Here is a 19,247-nt window from a genome sequence, read left to right on the forward strand (position 1 = left end):
ATGTTGCATTGTTACGAAACAAGTGTCATTTTTCGTCAGTTCATGGACGAAACGTTGTTTTTCAGTGGCCACGTTGTAATGACAAGCGATTTATTTGCGTGATAGTCAATTAGTTTAGTTGTTAAACTTTCCATAGCGTTACACAATTGCGCGAGCCAGAAAGCCACCGTTTATGTGACGATTGACGCGAACACCGGCGTTCGTATTTTGCGATTCTCGCCCACAATAGTTTATACTTAGTTTGTACTTGAAAATCGGGGAATTCCCTAAACAAATTTGGACCCCCCCCTTTAAAAATTCCTGGATACGCCCCTGGATATATCAGTTGATCTGGGTGCACTTTAAAATGCTGATGTTTAAAATGTATTGGACATTTTGTGTTGTTATAAACTGAAGTCACAATATTGTGATTGTGTTTCAACTCCAACTATAGTGCAAGCTGTAGTGCAAGCTGAGTTTTATATTTGTTGTTTGTCTACAGGGAGTGAAGGCAGTAGTGACCCATTCCATACACAGCGCCTTGCATTCTGTTGGAGGTGCAGAGGTTTTATTTCCTCTTTTCTCACAACTTGACTTCACTCAGCCGGATGGATCATTGGATACTTCTGTGTGGTAGGTTGATGTTCGTAGGGTTGTCCACACAATCATATGCTCAGACCATTGATAGTTGCTGGCTTACTGTATGTGTACGTCTGCCAATATTCATACTGAAAAAGCACTGAAAATTTAAATGTGTAGAAGGTGTTTCAATGACAATTTGCCAAATATATTTGTTTAAAAATGGTCTTGCGACAAAATCAGTGGGCGGTTTTAAGTCAAAATACTCCCTCCGCTCTTTTGCACAATGTTATGATTAACAAAATGTGGTTAACTTCTTTCCTCATACGAATGAACACCCAGTTTTATTCATTAAAGCACAGTATGTCTTGTCACACTTGAGTAATTTAACAAATTCTGTGAAATAACCACGAATCGGTAAAAGTTGAAATAGGCAAGGACATGTTTGCATAAACTGTTTGCTCAGATTCTTTCCTCCCAAATGGTTGAATGTGTTTCCCCAAGTCTTTCTACATCGGTTAAAATTCCTGGAAAGTCCTGTTTACCAATTTAAAACTTCACGGTTTGTCTTTTGATTCAATGAGGTTTTAAGTCGATGCTTTTGTTTCAACTAATGGCTTTGTGTTGAACGTGTTTGTCCCAATAATATCAATAGAAGCATTCAAATCAAACTTGTTATTAAAACAGTTGGTTATATGAAAAATGCCATGCACCCATGGTTGAACCTTTGCACATATCCACGTGAATATTTGACCCTTGTCCGTGTCCATAGTATTACTTTTGTTGGGAATGTTTTCTATGCAAGAAGCAAATTCTACTTTGTGAGCATGGTTTATGTAAAGGTTTTGATAGAAGTTTTGACTAAATGTAATGTAATATATTAATGACAAAAAGACCAATCGATCTGAAACTCCAAAATAAGTATATGCTTAGCAGTTATACCGCCGATTACACATATTTCTTTTTAATTTAAGCACTTGTTTCTTCTATGACCACCTAAAGAATTATGCACTAAGGCTTACAACATTTATAGAATGGGATTTTGAATGAAGCTATGTTATCTATGACACCATATTTTTTCAGTTACACACTACTCAATTTCCTACAACAGCTTTTACATGGCTCCAGTAAAACTCAACAACAAGTGTTGCAGGGTAAAGGATTCCTTGTTATTGGAACTTTAATGGAAAAAGCAAGCAAACATCATTTAACAGGTAAACTTGTTTATCAAGCAAACTGTCAATTCTACCAAAGTCCAAGTGCCATAATCAGTGAGGTCAAGTAAATTTCTACATGGCTACAACACAACACAAAAGCCTAAATTTGACATCAGTTGGTGACGTAATGTCATTATTTTTGCTCTGTGTTTGACATTGTTACGCGTTTTAAACTGATGTGATATCAGCCTCTAGGTGTCTACAGAGAGTTGCTTGTGTGAAAATACCGGCTGATGTGCTATGCATACTTTTACATACCACTTTTGTTATGGAATCACGTTAACATCCAACCTCAAACTTTATTGCTTATTTTTTTGAACAGAAAAGGTTCTGAACACTTTCATTTCGATGGCAAAGTTTCTTGATGAGCTTCCAACTGGAATGCCGCTGATGAGACAATTTTGCGACTTCATTCTTTTCAACCCTGCATTGTGGATCCATGCAGACCCAAAGGTACAACTTTTCATTTCAATTCTTGATAGGACCAAAGTGTAACCAAACTGTTTTCAGGATTTTGTGTGTACATAATATCCACATCATTCTTACTCATGTTAACGCTAGAGTCTCCCTCAAACATAGACTAGATTTGTAATATGTGATGTTGGTTCATGAGGTTACTTATCTTTGAGATGGGTGTCTTAGTTACTTTGTTGAACTTTTTAACCCATAACTAATTACTCTATTATCAAAACTATGTCAGGTATTATAAACTTGCAGCACAATTACTCTAAATCAATCAATTTTTTTATTACATCTTTATTTACATCATGTATAAACGCCTTCAAACACTGTTGAACACATACTCAATGGACAGGTAGAACAGAGAAACAATATGTAAATTAAGCCAGAATTATTTGTAACAAGTCTTGCATTTGGATTCAAATTGACAAAATATGTCTTTCTCAATCTACAGAAGGTCATCATGGGTAGTTGCTTTATTAGCAATTTTGTTCACAATATTACTCATATCACTTAAGCTGTCCATAAAAATAACATCCTGGAATTGTTCATCAGCGGCTGAATTCTTCCATCTGCTTCTATTTTCAATGCAAACCAATATCACTTTTGTATTGTTTGTTTGTACACTAGTAATTCCATGATAGATCCTTCCCAGAGTCTGTCCAGAGAGAACCATCACTATGACTTTTTGTGCGCCGTGTCTCGCTTGTCTGGTTATGATTCCATTGACTTTGGTCAGTGCCATTTCAGCAAGTATGTAACCAGGCCTGTTATAAGAACAATAATTTTAACAGAACGAGCTTCACCTCCTTAGCACAAACATTAACACCTGTATTGTAAGGCTTTGACCCGTGGCTGCAGCATGCTAATCTCCCAATTTCTCAATGGCACTTTTAGTCTTGCCAGGTAAGTAAATGTTGCAATGCCAAGTTGTACAGTATGATCAGATGGTTTTGAGATGAGATTTTGTGTTGCCTATGATAATAAAAATAAGTCACACAGCATGTCTGGCAAAAAACTATTTATGTCCAACCAACAACAAGTCTCCACCAGGATACACAATGGAAGTGCAACACCATGAGAAAATGCTTTTTGTGCTTTCTGATATTGCCACGGTGTTGCACTTCTATTGTATATTCGGATAAAGGTTCATTAAATAACAACTGAAATGTTGGTTAAAGTACTTTTCCTGATGGCAGCATTAGTAACAAACTATATATATGTATAACAGAAAATAGTTTTCCGAAAAAACCTCAATTATATTATAAAATGTATGTCCAGCTGTGGTCTAGACTGTAAGAAGGGAATACCAACCACTAGGTCTCAGACTGGTACTGGTCTTCCAGCCACCAGTATTAGTTATTCCTGAGACCATGTAATGCTCTCAGTAGTTTATTATATTGGAAACTGGTCCATGAAATAATGCCCAATGTTAAACTGGTCCAAGAATGGTATCTTGGGTATCCCCTGTCTAGAGCTGTATTCTTTTCACAGTATATATGTAACATTGGACTGCCTTCCAAGATTTGTCCTTATCTTTGCTTTAAACAAATACTTGCCCTCATAATTAACTTTTTAGCTGTTTGGAAATTCTGCTGCCCAAGTGATTCGGACAATCCTATAGCGAATATGATGTCCAGATCATTTTCCAATTCCCAGCTTGATTTGACAGTTGCATCATTTACTTCTGTTTCTGCCAAATTATTCAAAAGCATAAAAATTATGAAAAAAAAAACATTTAGTGATATCAAAAAAACATGCCCTGGTTTGCATGTGATTTACCAGTTGTGACAGCTCTCTTGTCATCATTTACAGTAACTCCATGTTTCAAGTTATGCTTGTTATTCTTAACTCTGGCATGACTAGCAACAATCTCATCACATGAATGATGTCTCCAACAAATTGTGCCGTTGCCATACCAACCAAGTTTACAAGTGCATTTAAAACCCCTTTTCTTGTTCGTGCAAGTTGCGTGAGCATCACAGTTATGCAGTCTCAATTTGCATTCATCCAAATCTGGAATGTGGTAGCATTGAAGATAAGTCAATTATTGCTTCCTTTTGTTAAAATAACACAGTTGTAACCAGTGACATTGGTATAACACACTGGTACAGTAACAGGAAATTGAAATAGCTACAGCGTATGTTTCTAATCCAAGTTGAAAAACAACTTCAGTGGTCTATGAATTTTTTTCAACCAGCCAATAAATTTAAAACCATGTTATGTTATAAATTTTTAATGCTTTTGATTAAAGAATATACCTGAATATTTGTGAACTAAAGTTGTAACGCCAGCAAGAATGTTCATTATTTGATTGTATTCTTTCACTGGCAGGTAGTGATGCACAAACTTTCTAAAATGTGTTTCCAATTTAATGTAGTGAAATGCAATAATACAACTCAAACATAAACATGAAATAGCTAAACATGAAAAAAACCTACTTAACATCAGTGGTGAGATACAACTCCCCAACATCAATAAAAATTGTCTTTATGTGCTGTTCTCTTATCTAAAAGTATGCCGATTAGTTAAGAAATAGTCCATGATGTTAAATTCTTACTGATGTGAGTTGAGTGTGGAATTGGTCGATAGATTGACTGTGCGATAATATAACAATCAACTGTGGTGCTTTCCTCAGGCGATGGTGATCCATTACCATTTCAGCTTTGTCTGCAAATGTGTGTAATAGATATTATTTTCCAATTATCAAGCACATGTTTGTGAGAAACTGATAAATTTTGGGTAAACTTGGATATGATTAATGGTGATTTCTTTCATTACGTTGCAAAATTTTTTTTAATACCTGGTTTGGGTTTTATTCTTTCACATTAGATACAATTGTAGATCATTATATATATTTTGCTGAAACCATCAATTTCGTCGAATACAAATGAATTTAAAAACAAACAATTCTCGGCCAAAACAATTTTTTTTGTTAAAGTTATGACTCACGTAGAGTTTGTCCAAGCCTTGCGAAATACATATAGCGTGGTTCAAGGGAGTCCATTTGCTTCGTTACCCTTCGTGTCAAATCACCTCTTTAAGCAAAAGATCATGTCAGTGTTTGTTGTTAGACAATCAAATGTCAGGTACCCACCTCATGCGAATGGGCATGCTCACAAAATAGTTATACTGCATCACTCCCACCCGAGTTGAGCCGCTGTCTATTGCCCCACTTGAATTTCGTACAATTTCCTTGCATACAAAAACAGCCTTTGTTGAAAATTGTGTTTTTCGCTACTTCTTGAAAAAGTTGCAAAAGATAATATCATGAAACAAATTGCACTGTGCACTTTATTTTTAAGTTAGGTTTTGTACTTTTAAAATGGTTTCAAAATCAAATCCAAAACTTAATTGTCACAACTTGCCACAAAACTGTGTGCGTTGTCATTTGCGCCTATTTGTGGGAACCCTAGAGTTTGTTGTCATTAACAATACAAACGTACCTGGAGAAATTGTTTGCCATAATTCCATGCATTGTCAGGGCCAGTGAATTTTCCATCAATGACAAACAGCAAGTCAAGGTATTTCCATCCTTTATCGCTTCCTTCAACATGATCTGCACATATTATGGGTTATACAACCGGATACACAATACGATACACAACTTAGGACCAAAAGTCAAATGATAAAAAGGACTTTTTTGCTATTTAACACAACATTTCAAAATTAGTTTGTTTTACTATCTAAATACTTGATAAAGAACTGCTTACCAGCTAAACATAACAAGGAAAATAAACAAAATGATCCAATTCCAATCCTCATGTTGATTTTGATTGCACTCAAACCACAGCTTGTGCACTTGCACTCATGCAACAGCTTTATGAAGCCAATATTTTCGCAGTTATGCGATTACCGTAAGATATAATAATTTTAGACCAACAGTTTACAAATTCTGTGCCAAAAAACTATTGAAGTATGCAAGTAATGCTACCTAGCGACTAAATTCTGCTTCCAGCCTGCAGAGTTATTTTGTTGGCAACACTTTTTTATCTCATGATCTGCAAGACCACAATTGGACAGCATTGGTTTTGAAGTGTGGCAGCTTATTCCTCTGCTGTTTGGTGACGTTTTATATCCGAGATTAGTGGCTTTTTGCCATTTAATACCAAAAACCATGTGACGTATGTATTTCATACATGTTGTGTAATGGTAAACCTGAGAGGGCCATTGGGTTCAACCTTGTTGTTTATTTGCAAGTTTTTGTGGCTATGTCATTTAAGGAAACAAAATATGACTAATATAAAAAAACAATATGAGCTTCAAATGGGTTTGATCAGATTTAGTAAACCTTCACCTACTGAAATGGGGCCTCAAACAGAAAAAAGGCATTTCTTGACTAAACATGTTTTTTGTTTTTCAGGTTCAGCTCTCGCTGTACACCTACCTCGCCACTGAGTTTGTGACATCACCAACGATTCAGACGAACGTGCGAAGAGTGAGCACTCTTCTCTTGCTTATACATGCCCTCAAGCATTATTACTGGGTGGTGAATCCTGAGCCAAGATCAGGAATTGTTCCAAAAGGCCTGGGTACGTTGAAATGTGTTTTTCATATTTTTAACAGAGCTGGGCTTATTCCTTGGTTTCTTTGAGTAATTTTTAAGTTTTTTGTGTTTTAGATATTAGGTAAGATTATAATGTCCAAAGGTTGTTTTCTGTACGTTTACAGTAAATGTCATTTCAGATGGTCCGCGACCTTCGACCCCAGACCTACTTTCTCTTAGAGCATTTATACTTCTCTTTTTGAAGCAACTTGTTACACGAACTGGAAGCATTTTGGAAGATGAAGTCCAAGCAGTGTTGGGATATCTTTTGACAGTACACGAGGTGCATACAGATATATTGCCTTTGTTTGTTTTTGGACAAATGCTTAAGTAAACACCAAAAAAATTTCCTGGAAACTTTTACACTTTTTTTGTTTTTTTTGTGGTCTGTAACAACACCTTTATTTGTGCTAGGATGAAAATGTCATTGATGTGCTTCAACTCTTGGTGGCGCTGTTGAGTGAGCATGGGTCAACAGTGATCCCTGTCTTCGATCGCCAGAACGGTTTGATGGTTATCTTCAAATTACTCGGATCACGATCCAACACTGTTCGAGTTAATTCTCTAAAGCTGCTTGCATACTTTCTCAAACAGTTGCCTGACAAGTAATTGCCTTTTTTGTTTTGTGTTGATTGCCAAAGACAAATAGTGTCTTACTCAGTGCTCAGCTTTTATTCATGTACGTGCCCATGTATTTTTTTTCACATTTGTTCAGTTTGATTGTCCACATTTTATCACTTGTTTGAAAAGTAATCATTTGTATTTGTACTCTCAAAAACTTATTTTTTTAAAAATTTCAGGAGAAAGGAAGAACTTATGGATGGTCAGAGCCTCTTCATGTTGATTGGGGAACGACTTCTCATTTACTCGGATGAAATGGGTGTGGAAACTTACAATGCATTGTATGAAGTTCTGGTGTTGGAACCGAGCACACAGATATTACACACTCCCCATCACGAGCCGTCGTTGTGGACGCTAATACACAATCCAGGTGGGTGATTTTTTTGTTTGAATTAATGTTTATTTAAAAACAGTCAAAAATAGGACGCCATTTGCTAAATTATTTTAAACTTGCATGTGATTTTTGAAAGGATTTTCTTGTGAAACAAATTTTTTTCAAACAAATCTATGTAGAGTTTCCAAAAAAAATTTCATGTAATTTCTTTAGTATGTCTTCCACACAAAATAGTTTAGCAAATGTAAGTTTACTTAATACAACATGCACATGGGTCCATAACATTTGTGTCAATTCTTGAATCCACAACAATTCAAAAATGACTTTACTGGCCATGAGATATCACCTTTAAGCAACACGTGATAGCATTTTTGCTGACCAATATTTTCTTCCATCACGACAGCCATGATGAAAGTCATCGCGACCATGCTGCAGCAAATTAATCAAACCAACTCATCAATAATGAACATCAAGATCCTCTTTCTAAACGATCTCCTCAAACTCTTTCACACGAATCGCGACAATCGCAGAATCCTTCTTCAGCAGTCAGTATGGCAAGATTGGATGTTGTCACTAGGATTCATAAACCCAGCTACCAAAGATGAGCACATATGCCAAGAGCTTGTGTATCAGATCTTCAAAGTTTTGCTTTATCACGCTGTTAAACTCGAGTGGGGTGGTTGGAGGGTCTGGGTTGACACCGTCTCGATCGTACATTCCAAGGTAGGCTAAGTGCCATGTTTCTGAGGTTTTAGATGCCACGGTTGCAAGTAGGACATTATTTGGTTTAAGATTTCAAGTGTTGCTACACATGTTGCTTTGATCCTGTAAGTGTAATGCTTTGCAGTTTGTTGTGTGTAGGAGTAGTTCTTTGAAGCCAATTACATGTCAAAACTGTTCTTGTTGAACTAAAGCAATCTGTGCTGCTTTGTTTATTACCCTTTGATAATTTTTAAAAAATATCTGTCATTCCATTTATGTACATGTTGATAGTTATGACACAGTAGGTTTACCAGCTATTAAAATTGTGTAAATTGATGTGGATTTTGTTTTAACAAACACAGGGCTGTCAATAAAATATTTTGCCAATATCACTCAGTCACTTTGACACATTTTTTCAGGTCTCATTTGAAGAACATAAAAAGTATATGGAGGAAATGTACAAAGACTATCAGTTGTCAGAAGAAAGAAAAAAGGTGACTGGACAAGTGTCGGCCATCACTGCCTCCAACATTCCAGGTATTTTATTTATTTTTTTCTAATCTACATCAGCTGTGTGTTGTTGCAACATACAATCTTTGTTCATTGCCAATTAAACACACTTTTTTGAAACAACTATTATGGGTATTTTGGCAAATACCATGTCTATATTAGTTCAAGTAAAATGTTTTGTTTGCAGGAAAATGACTTTTATGTCAAATCAAAACTTTCTGAGTTCATGAATGTGACTTTTTTTATTTTTTGACAGCACTGGGTTTTCGCACAAATTTAAACCAGAAACATGCTCAGTTTAAGTCTGTGGTTTAAGGTTTACAAGAATAAGATAAGTTGGATAATTTGTTAAATATCTTTTTTTAGCTGCCGCTGCTATTGAAGTTGTCGACCAAGACACAGTGCAAGTGGTTATTGAAGAGGTTTCTGATGGCGAAAATAATTCTGAAAGAGAAGTCACAGTAGAAAAGCATGATGGTGATGATCCCAAAGATGCAGAATCCACTGAAACAGAGGATGTTGCTGTTCCTAATCAGGAAGACCTAAAACAACATGAAAATTCTGAAGATGCTGCACTACAACAGGAAGATTCAGGACACACTGATGATGATAAAGATGTTGCACCAGATCAGGAAGATGCGGAACAAGCAAATAAAGATGAAGAAGTTGCTTCAGAACAGGAAGCAGATGAAGAAGAAAAGAAAGAAGAAGATGGTGCTGCAGATGAGAAAGATGCAGAACTAGAGGTAAAGCAGGAGGTAGTCTCTGAGGATCACCATGATAATGATAAGACTGACAACACTGATGCTCCTGAAAAAGAGGATTTCGAGCAAAAAAGTGAAAGTGGTCTTGCCTCGAAGGAAGATCTCCCAGCATCAGATGCAGGCGACAATGTTGGCAAAACTAATGATGATAATCCAGAAAATGCTGTACAAGCTCCACAAGGATCAGATGAGCCAGATGAAGAAGCTGCTCAAGAAGATCTGACTGTTAAAGAGGGCCAGGAAAAGGAAAAGGAGCCATCATTAGGAGATAATCAAGAGGAACAAGCTGCTCCTCAAGATGTGGCATGTGAGGAAAATGTGAAAGAGGATCCAAAAAAAGATGAAGCGTTGGAAGTGCAGGATGAAGGGACTGGTCCAGAAGAAAAGGCTTCACAATCGACTCAGGAGGTGGAGAAGATTGGAGCTGGAGATGCAAAGGAGTCGAGTGAGGAGGATCCAACTTCTTCTTCTCCTGAAGATATTAAAGATGTTGCAACGCCAACGTCAGAGGATAAAGATGTTTCAGATGCTTCTGCTCAAAAAGAAAATGATATTAAAAAAGACGAGGAAGATGAAGCAAAAGATGACACCTCATCAGTTGATAAGGAAGTGGATTCTGAATCTGGCAAAGATCAGGAAAAAGAGGTTGCAGAAGAGCCACAAACATCTTCTGGTGTAAAACAGCAGGAGGCTCCTGAAACAGGAGCTGATAATGTCGCAGAAGATGGTGGACTTGAAAAAGAAGATGAAAATCCTCTTAACGTTTCCCCACTCAAAGAGAAGGAGGATGACGTTGAGCAGGAGGAATCTGAAATCATTCCAGCAAACCAGGTAAGCTTAACTGTACATGGAATATGTGTGTATTTACATATGCAGCTTAAATTTTTGGTTTGGGTCGGGTGGTCAAACGTTTTAACTTGCGGCCCGGAAATTATCCAATGATTATTAACAGGCGTTCCAGTGGTCTGAGAGTGTAAAATTGAGACCGTTTACACTGTACAATTTCTGAACTAACGTATTTACAATAATTAACTTTTAGAAGTTCTCAAACTGAAAGGCAAAACACGTGCACTAACATTGCAATAAACTGGTTTTTGAACAGCGTTCGTAAGTGCCACTTATTTCTGCCTATATTTCGCTGGCCAGATTGAAAGACCCGCAACGGGCTAAATTTGGCACACGTGCCGGAATTTGGCTATGTTTCTTTGAAGTAAAGGTCATATGGTGAACAAAAACTGACCGCAAACGTTTATAAATATCAATTTAAAAAGTCCGACCGACTTACAAACATACTGCTCCTCACTAATAAACTCTGTCCTTTGTAGGAGGTGGAAGATGCCAACGCGTCTCAATCGCAACAAACGCAGGAACAACAGCAATTTAGTCCCGGTCCGCGCACCATTGTGTTTCGTGTACCCGAGTTCAAATGGTCTGAACCACATCTCCGTCTGCTCGATGACCTCTTCACCTGCTTGGAGGGCGACATTGAAAGTTGGAAGAGGTTGGTGACTCCCTAAGTGTTAAGTGCGTTGTGCATAATGTATAAGCTACGGTAGAAATGTTTGCGCGATACGTTTAAATTATAATGTAGTTCTGAACTGCTACTTGTTCAGTAAACAGGTGCGCGTATATTGTATGTGAAAAGCTTCAGTGGCGTCGCATGCCACATTTTTCCAAGTAAATCGAAACACTTGCACGTTTTAAATTATTGTTAAGTACACAACCTGCTTTTTGCGTTGTTTTTCGTTGCACTGACAGTTTCGCCATGACAACTTTTCTATTTTAGCTCTTCAACGCCTCTAGTGGACACGGTGAACGCCAACGACAACATCATATTTGTTCACAACACCGTTCATCTCTTCTCCCAAATGACAGATAACGTGGTGTTGGCGTGTGGAGGAATTCTTCCAATACTCTCCTCCGCAACTTCACCAGCTGTAAGTAACCACCCAAATCACGTTTCTAACAATATGACAGTTGTTTTTCTGTAATTAACAGTATGTTCAGCCCTGCGAACAGAAATGATTGTAAATATCGGAAATAAGACCTTTTCATAAAAGCAAATGATCTCATCACCACAAAGCTGCACTAATAAGACGTAATAGGTCGAAACAGTGGCCCTGTATGCAGCTAACCTAAGACCTTTTTGTGTTTGTTCGTTATGAATTGCATTACTTTCGTATTAGGATTACGATGCGCTTTCAATGTCGTCGAATTTAAAATAGAATTTTATTTCACTCCACTTATACTCAGCTTGGTTCTATGCAAGGATCGGAGAGGACTTATCTTGCGCAAATACTGGCATTATTTTAGCATACACATAAACCATACAGGCACCAACGATACATTTGCACATTCAATCATCAAAATGACGTAATGACCACATTTAAACGTAGTACGAGCTGGACACGATTGAAGCCGGGCAGGGTTTGTCGATGGAGGCGGCGTGGAACATCATCAACCGCCTCTCCGCGTTCATGGACGTTCTCGCGTTTTCATCCACAGTCAACTTCGCAGAGATCGAACATGAGAAAAATATGGCCGCTGGAGGCGTACTTCGCCAGTGCTTAAGAACAGGTCGGTACAGACCTGAACAGGTTGTATGATGACGTAAGTCACGGCGTTCGGCACTTGAGTAGATAACTTGGCCGACAGAAAAAATACTTGTTTCGGATACCGGAGCAGAAGAGTGTGGGTTCGACTCTATCGAGGCTAACACATGCTTAATTAACAAATCGATAATTATGAATTGCAGTTATCCACAAAATTGTTGATGCATAAATTTAAGGGACATTTCCCCAAGAGCAATAAGTGCTGAAGGTTTGTGACAGCTTTTAACAATTTGGCCACAGAAATACCGTGGGTCGATTGACCATTTAACTCATTTTTATCCGTGTTTCTTGTGTTATCACGCAGTAGCTTTCGTGGTTGGTGCAATTTATTAGCATTAATTTGATGTATTCAAACGAGGTGTTTTCAGCTTGCATCTGTGCTGTGCGTAACTGTCTCGAGTCGAGATACCTGAGGAAGTCTACTAGCGTTCCATCCACTCCCAGCTACATGCCCGATGCAAAGAACAAAGCAATCCTCAGTAAAGCAGTTGTGAATGGGGTAAGCTGCTAAAATGTTACTTTTGATGTGGAAACCAGTTTGAATCCTAAGAAGCTATTAGTACGATGGATGTTATTTCATGCTTGCTGGAGATTTTCTGAAGCAATTAGGCACCGTATGATCGCTGATAAAGTCTGTATTATATTATTTCGCAAACTAAATTTTTATTTTTGTGTAAAAATCTCGATGTCTTACTTTATACCAAGGCGTAAAAATGGTTTTGTTCGTGAGGGATATCGATGATTAATTGCAGGATATTGAAAGTGAAGCATTTAATCACCGTATGACGTAGTTAAGTTTACACATCACTGCTGAAAGTCCATGATGTTGTCCTAAAAATTCGCTTATTTTATTTTCATCACTCGACGTCTCACTGTATACCAAGGGGTAAAGTATATGTTTATTCCCAGGATGTGGAAACTGACGAAGATGAAGATCTGAACGTTTCTGCGATGGATGCAGCCGAGATCCTTCTATCTCTTATGTCCAACTCTTCAACACCGATCGTTAACCACCATCGTCTCCTCCAAGAAGCTGATGTTTCTCGTCTGAGATCAGTTATATATAGAGATATAGTACGTCAGCAGTATTCCAATCACACTGTATTCATTTTTAGTGTAATCTTAGTTTGTTTATTTAGTTTTTTGAAGTATAAATTACTGCGAGTTTACTGGAATAATTAGAAAAATGATGGCGTATTTATCATAACATCAGTGGTGCTGGTTAATTTATAGCTTTTCGTCACCACTAACAAGAACGATATCGGCCGATTATGCGAAGAAACGGTTTCACTTTTGTTACACCTAGTTAGACAAAGCGAGGCCAAAAATTTCGCAGAAATGTGATTTTTTAGTTATGTAAGCTGCAGACAGATGATTACTGTTGCGACCTGCAAGGCCCTATTACATCAGTTGGTTGTCATCTGCTTTCAGCTCGCAAATATTAATTGCTCCATATTGATATGACTTTTTAATTTCCTTTATCCTTTCTTGTGCATTTGCAAATACTTGGTGTAACCTTGAACTTGGTATCTCCGTTTCCAGGACGACAGTAAACAGGCTCAGTACTTGGCACTGGCTGTTGTTTATTTCGTGTCCGTCCTCATGGTGTCCAAGTACAGAGATATCTTGGACCCCGAGAGCCAGAGGAAACTGCAGCAAGCAACGGTGGCCAGAAGATCTTCGCCGAAAAAACGAAAAGCAACCAGTAAGAGCAGTTTTGCTTGATTTAAATTCTTCGTATTGCAGTGCTTTAAAATTGTTGTAATCCTTTGCACACAAAAGATATCTTTCGCTGGCTCTATTCATCAATGGAAATTTAATTGAATTCCCCAACTACATTGGTACCTTTTCGTTTAATGTTTTTCGTATTTATTTGTAGAATCTGGGGTCTCTTTTCCAGCGGCCAAGGTTCATCCCCACGCTGTTGATGACAAACCCCATGTTGCCATGGAAACGATTACTAACGGCCACTCTTCGTCACCAGAAAAACCCGTTGAAGGTATACCTTCATTTTTTTAATGCTTTTTTACTGCGTTGTTACAATTAAAACGACGTAGACCGTCTTCATCTAATTACATCCGTGAATTTTGTTCAACTTTGAACAACGTTTGTTCGAATGCTCTTTCTGCCTGTTTACATTTTAACCTTATGTAGATTATTTACCCGTCGTGCCTGGTTATTAAATCAAATTATGAGTATTTAAAAAAAAAATGTTTCACCTTTACGCGTTCCTCGCTGCAACTCATTCTTACTTAGCATTGATGATGTACATCGTGGTGTTTGAAACGTCTGCTCAATGACTAGAATATTACCGATGGCTGTTCTGTTCAAACGACTCAACTCCAAGTTTTTTGCACCCATTTACGCATTTGCTTTAACAGTTGCAGGTTCGAGTGAAACTGGCGGAAAACCAGTTACATCCAGTAACGTACAGGTAAGGTTGCTTTGCATGTCCGTCGGTGCATTGTATCGGATTCAACTGCAGATTTCGTTTCTATTTGTCTTTAATTTACCGGATTTTTAATTTGTTTGGCGCTAATTAGGTTGTGTGTGTTCTTGTTTATTTGATTAATATCAGTTGTTTAAAGTATTAGATTGTTGATAATACTTTAAAGTGTTTTGGTTTCTTTTGCCTATAATATATAGACTACGTAGTGTCCTTATGTTTATTGAGACGCCATAAGTTCGGCCTAAAATTTAAAAGGTTTAAAATTCTTAAACGTGGCCCTTCTCAGTAATTTTATGCGTTTGGTAAGGAGTGGCCCGAGTGGCCCGCGAGGCCCGCGAGGCCCGCGAGGCCCGCGAGGCCCGCGAGGCCCGCGAGGCCCGCGAGGCCCGCGAGGCCCGCGAAGTGATTATTTATGACGCAACACCTAATTTACTAGTTAGTAGTCATATACTGTGTAATGTAAAACCTTTACAAAGCACAAGAATGTTGGCACGCGAAGTCATTACATTGTGGTATACTATATATACACAATGTTATGACTTTTAATACAAATGTACACTATAAATATTGTATAAATACAATATATGTCTGAAATGTTGCCGAACTTTGGTTGTAGATTGTTCTAAAACCTTGAAATAATTACCAGAAGTTGCTGTTTTACTCCCAAGGTTGTTTGTTAAATCGGTACGCCGTTCGTACCATTGTCCACATTACAAATTTAAATAATGTTACTGCTACTGCGTCATGCAAGGCCCGAGAATATGTGTGTAAAAGTGCCGACGCAAGTTCATCCATTTGCTGGGTTCACGCCGCTCATCAACATGCCCTAAAGCTAACACTGGCACTGCTATGTCGGGGCTTCGTAAGCTCGCCGCATCACTGACCGCGATATGCTTTTTCCACAAAGGACATTTTGCGCAACCTGGCGAAGCGCAGTGACACGCCGCTAGATGTCGCCCAACACGCGCACGAGCGAGTATCTCCTAACAGTTTTCCAATGAAGGTAGACTCTTGTGACCATGACCATTGTCGCTTATGTGTGTAACAACGCATGCTGCATGATGCCTAATCAAGTGTTGATCGTTTTGTTTTGGGTGCAATTGGTGGAAAAGCATGGTCTTGTTTTAATTTGCTTGGCTGTTCGTTCATCATTTTTGTTTTTGCTTTGCAAGTTTTCTGTTGTTAGTTATTATAAGGCTGCCCAATATCGATTTTAGACCAAATCTTATGTTTTTGAATTTTGTTGTTTTCCACTTTCAACGAAGATATTATAAAACATAACAATCCATATATGCAAATGTAATTAAGGTTTTTTAATTGTAAAAGGAAGTGTTATATGCTAATAAACAACTTGTTGCTCTCTTAATAAATTTAGAAACCATTAATTCATATCCCGGTTAAATACAATTGAAACTTCGATTTGGATCCATTCAACTAAACACAGAAATAAGATTGAAAAACCCACTAGTTCATACTTTGTATTTATTTGTTTATGATGAATTCTCGATTATAAATTCGCTAGAAATGCAGAAAAGCTCCATGTAGAAGAAAACAAAACCATTTCCCATTAATTTATTTTGTGAAACACTGTTCTTGAACTTTTTTATGTGAAACACTAGTGTGTGTATTTTCTTGCTGTGAGTACAACACGCCTTAATTTAGTGCTTTTTAATTATTTGTTTGGTACACTTGAAAACAACCTCTTACAGTTCATGTCGATCTAGGTGTGCGATTATTTATAACAGTCAATTAGTCTGAAATTGTACTTTAAGTTTGAATCATTTCATTTTCAATTCTGTGCAATAACACCAACTCTCGTGCACATACTTGTCTTATCACCGTTTCATTCGATTCGGATTTTGTAGCCTGCATATTTTATTTTGTTAAATTCACGGTCAGTTTATAAAGTTTTTGCTTGGCTTCTAAGGTAACTTCAGTCCAGTCTTCCTATCAATCGTTCGACAGAAGCGTGAAAGTGAAAAAGCCTGAAGAACAAAACGAAGGTATTGCCATGCAGTTGTTAGTCGCATATCTTCAATATAAGCTTGAACTGCGTCGATTTCGATTCAAAACTTTTGGAAGGGCTCACTATAAACAAACATAAACAAAAACAAAAAAACGAGATAGCCATACATGTTCTAAGTGGGTTTAGGAAGAAAGCCATATTATGACATATTCTAAATGGGTGATGGCTCCATTTCATAGCCAAGACGTTAAAAACTTTATAGGCCTACGAAAAGCAGCCATCGGCTAATGAAAATTGAGCACTGCTGAGTTAAGCCAACGTTTAAGGGTCGATTTTCGCTTCTGAACATTTTCCTCTGTAGATGGCGCCGAGGAAGCAAGTGCGGGAACCAGTGGAGAAGAAACCGCAGAAACAGACGACATAAAGAATGGTGAAGTTCGTCATGACGACCTCCCCCAGATAGATCCCAGCACCATGAACGTTGCTGAAGACGGTAAGTGAAAAGCTGTCTATAAATCAGAGATTGTCAGATTATTCGATTCTGCCACTCAATACTGAGAGGGAAATTTGTACGCAATCCTAAACAAAACAAAAAATTCCGTTCGTCCAAACACTAAAAGCTTGAAATACTATATTGCCCTCAAAAAGCCCTATTGGTCTAAAGCCCAAAAATACGTTTTTGGTCCCAGCATAAATGAGGTAGACCCATAGTTTGGGAGGTTCCGGTCTGAAGAATGATCGCTGTGTCCATAATGTGATGGGATGCATCACGTAAATGACTCAAATAAACTATTTTCTTAAACAACAACGAAAATTGTTTTTCTTTACGAAATCCACCTATTCCAGCAACACAAGTGGAAGTTTCAGTGTCAGTTTCAAAATGTTATAGAATCTTGCGCCAAAAGGCTTTTTTAACATTAAAAAAATGTAGTAATTTGAAACTATTTGCTCAAATAAACTTTTTTCTATGGCAGAAGCTGATGTTTCGGCTCGTCTTGAGCGTTCTATGGATCAACTCGCTCCTCTCCTCCGAGATATTTTCCTCGATTTCTCATCGTTTCTCAGCACGACGCTTCTCGGGACGCACGGACAGCAATTACTCGTTGAAGGTTCAAACTAACTTTCATAATTAAGCTTGGAAAAACCTTGTCAACCAAACGATACAAGATTATGTTTAGGAGTTTAAAATGTCCGTTGCTAAGTCTTTGTTGGCCGTAAAGCTATCAACAGATACTTTTTATGCAATCTTTCATTTGTTATTAATATAAGCTTGAGAAAGGAAGTAAATCCTTATTCAAAGATTTCAAACAACCGAAAGCCTAACAACGATTGCTCTGAACGTAAATGAATTTCTTTAAAAATGTTTCGTGTTTATATTGTAGGTCTTGTGTGTATGAGGTCTTACACGTCTGTGGTGGAACTGGTCATGCTTCTCTGCTCACAGGAATGGCAAAACTCTATACAGAAACACGCTGGTCTCGCTTTCATCGAGCTCATCAACGAGGGAAGGTACGGTAGCGCCATAACGATAATAATTACTAACAAAATTACACGTTTTTTTGATTAAACAAATGCATACTTTCTTACTGCCGGTTTGATCTGTACTTATATGGTGCCACGTATATTAGCTCTTGTCTCTTGTTTTTTTGAAGCGTTTTGCGATGAAATTCATTTTCCGACACTTGGTTTTATTTTTGTGTCTTGATCATAAGATTTCTATGTGACAGGTTACTGTGTCACGCGATGAAAGACCACGTGGTCCGGGTAGCCAATGAGGCCGACTTTATTCTGAGCAAACAGAGAGCGGAAGATGTGAAAAGACACGCTCAGTTTGAGGTGAGGGCTCACAACCACAACTGCTGATACTACATACGTTAAAAAATAGATAATTTGTGGATCACAAATACTATACGACTACAACAGCGAATGTTTACCAAACTAACAAATGGCATTTTACCCCTATTTTTAAATTTATCCTATACGGTCATCCGATTTTGTATTAATGATTGTCCTGGTTTAGCTGTTTTCTTGTGTAACATGCCATTTGTTAGTGGTGTCCTAATATATAGACAGGCACAATTGCAACAACCATTAGCTCAAGCTTTGGAACATCATAACTGGACATTTTTGTAATAAATCACGAACAAACGAATCCCCATGCCCTTTCCCCACAGTCGTCGTGCGCGATCTTCCTCTCCCAGCAACGTGACGAGGAACGTCAGTGCGACTCCCTCATAACAGCCGCAAAACACAGGGACCACGCGACCGCCCTCGCACTCAAGAACCGCATCACCAACATATTGACCAACAAGTTGGGAGCGTGGGGCTCCAACTTCAACAGGTAACCTAAAAGATCCAGTCATAAAAATATGTAAACTTTGCGACTGTGTTGAAATTTTTTCGCAAGGCTAAAGAATGCTGGAAAATTTGTATCCATTCATCACATTCTTTGCTCAGTCGCTGCTAATCCTTATTTTAAAAAAGTGAGCTTCTACAGAAACTGTGTATA

The 19,247-nt window shown here is 37.9% G+C and overlaps 2 protein-coding genes across 2 annotated transcripts in view; one reads left to right on the forward strand and one right to left on the reverse strand.

Moving 5' to 3' along the window:
• LOC145910733 (lipopolysaccharide-responsive and beige-like anchor protein) overlaps window positions 1-19,247 on the forward strand; it is a 42,063-nt gene that overhangs the window by 5,542 nt on the left and 17,274 nt on the right. Inside the window, exons 10-34 of the mRNA XM_082997933.1 lie at window positions 482-612; window positions 1,642-1,772; window positions 2,098-2,228; window positions 6,598-6,766; window positions 6,921-7,063; window positions 7,195-7,385; window positions 7,581-7,771; window positions 8,139-8,458; window positions 8,857-8,974; window positions 9,314-10,542; window positions 11,037-11,212; window positions 11,498-11,648; window positions 12,108-12,288; window positions 12,692-12,822; window positions 13,233-13,397; window positions 13,866-14,028; window positions 14,203-14,322; window positions 14,711-14,757; window positions 15,680-15,775; window positions 16,700-16,775; window positions 17,100-17,231; window positions 17,713-17,847; window positions 18,121-18,247; window positions 18,466-18,574; window positions 18,913-19,079. Coding sequence (XP_082854059.1) covers window positions 482-612; window positions 1,642-1,772; window positions 2,098-2,228; window positions 6,598-6,766; window positions 6,921-7,063; window positions 7,195-7,385; window positions 7,581-7,771; window positions 8,139-8,458; window positions 8,857-8,974; window positions 9,314-10,542; window positions 11,037-11,212; window positions 11,498-11,648; window positions 12,108-12,288; window positions 12,692-12,822; window positions 13,233-13,397; window positions 13,866-14,028; window positions 14,203-14,322; window positions 14,711-14,757; window positions 15,680-15,775; window positions 16,700-16,775; window positions 17,100-17,231; window positions 17,713-17,847; window positions 18,121-18,247; window positions 18,466-18,574; window positions 18,913-19,079 — 4,730 coding nt within the window. The remainder of the gene's footprint in view (window positions 1-481; window positions 613-1,641; window positions 1,773-2,097; window positions 2,229-6,597; window positions 6,767-6,920; window positions 7,064-7,194; window positions 7,386-7,580; window positions 7,772-8,138; window positions 8,459-8,856; window positions 8,975-9,313; window positions 10,543-11,036; window positions 11,213-11,497; window positions 11,649-12,107; window positions 12,289-12,691; window positions 12,823-13,232; window positions 13,398-13,865; window positions 14,029-14,202; window positions 14,323-14,710; window positions 14,758-15,679; window positions 15,776-16,699; window positions 16,776-17,099; window positions 17,232-17,712; window positions 17,848-18,120; window positions 18,248-18,465; window positions 18,575-18,912; window positions 19,080-19,247) is intronic.
• On the reverse strand, window positions 2,502-6,153 carry LOC145910734 (matrilin-1-like). Its single transcript, XM_082997934.1, has 11 exons — window positions 5,948-6,153; window positions 5,681-5,793; window positions 5,332-5,429; window positions 5,187-5,272; window positions 4,795-4,904; window positions 4,676-4,743; window positions 4,496-4,587; window positions 4,017-4,250; window positions 3,794-3,927; window positions 3,064-3,209; window positions 2,502-3,001 (listed from the first exon to the last, which is right to left on the reverse strand). Exons 1-11 carry the CDS (start codon window positions 5,997-5,999, stop codon window positions 2,683-2,685), a joined length of 1,452 nt encoding a protein of 483 aa, XP_082854060.1. The 5' UTR covers window positions 6,000-6,153; the 3' UTR covers window positions 2,502-2,682.

Source organism: Ascidia mentula, chromosome 8 (assembly GCF_947561715.1).
Source record: "Ascidia mentula chromosome 8, kaAscMent1.1, whole genome shotgun sequence".
In the NCBI taxonomy this organism is placed as follows: Eukaryota; Metazoa; Chordata; class Ascidiacea; order Phlebobranchia; family Ascidiidae; genus Ascidia; species Ascidia mentula.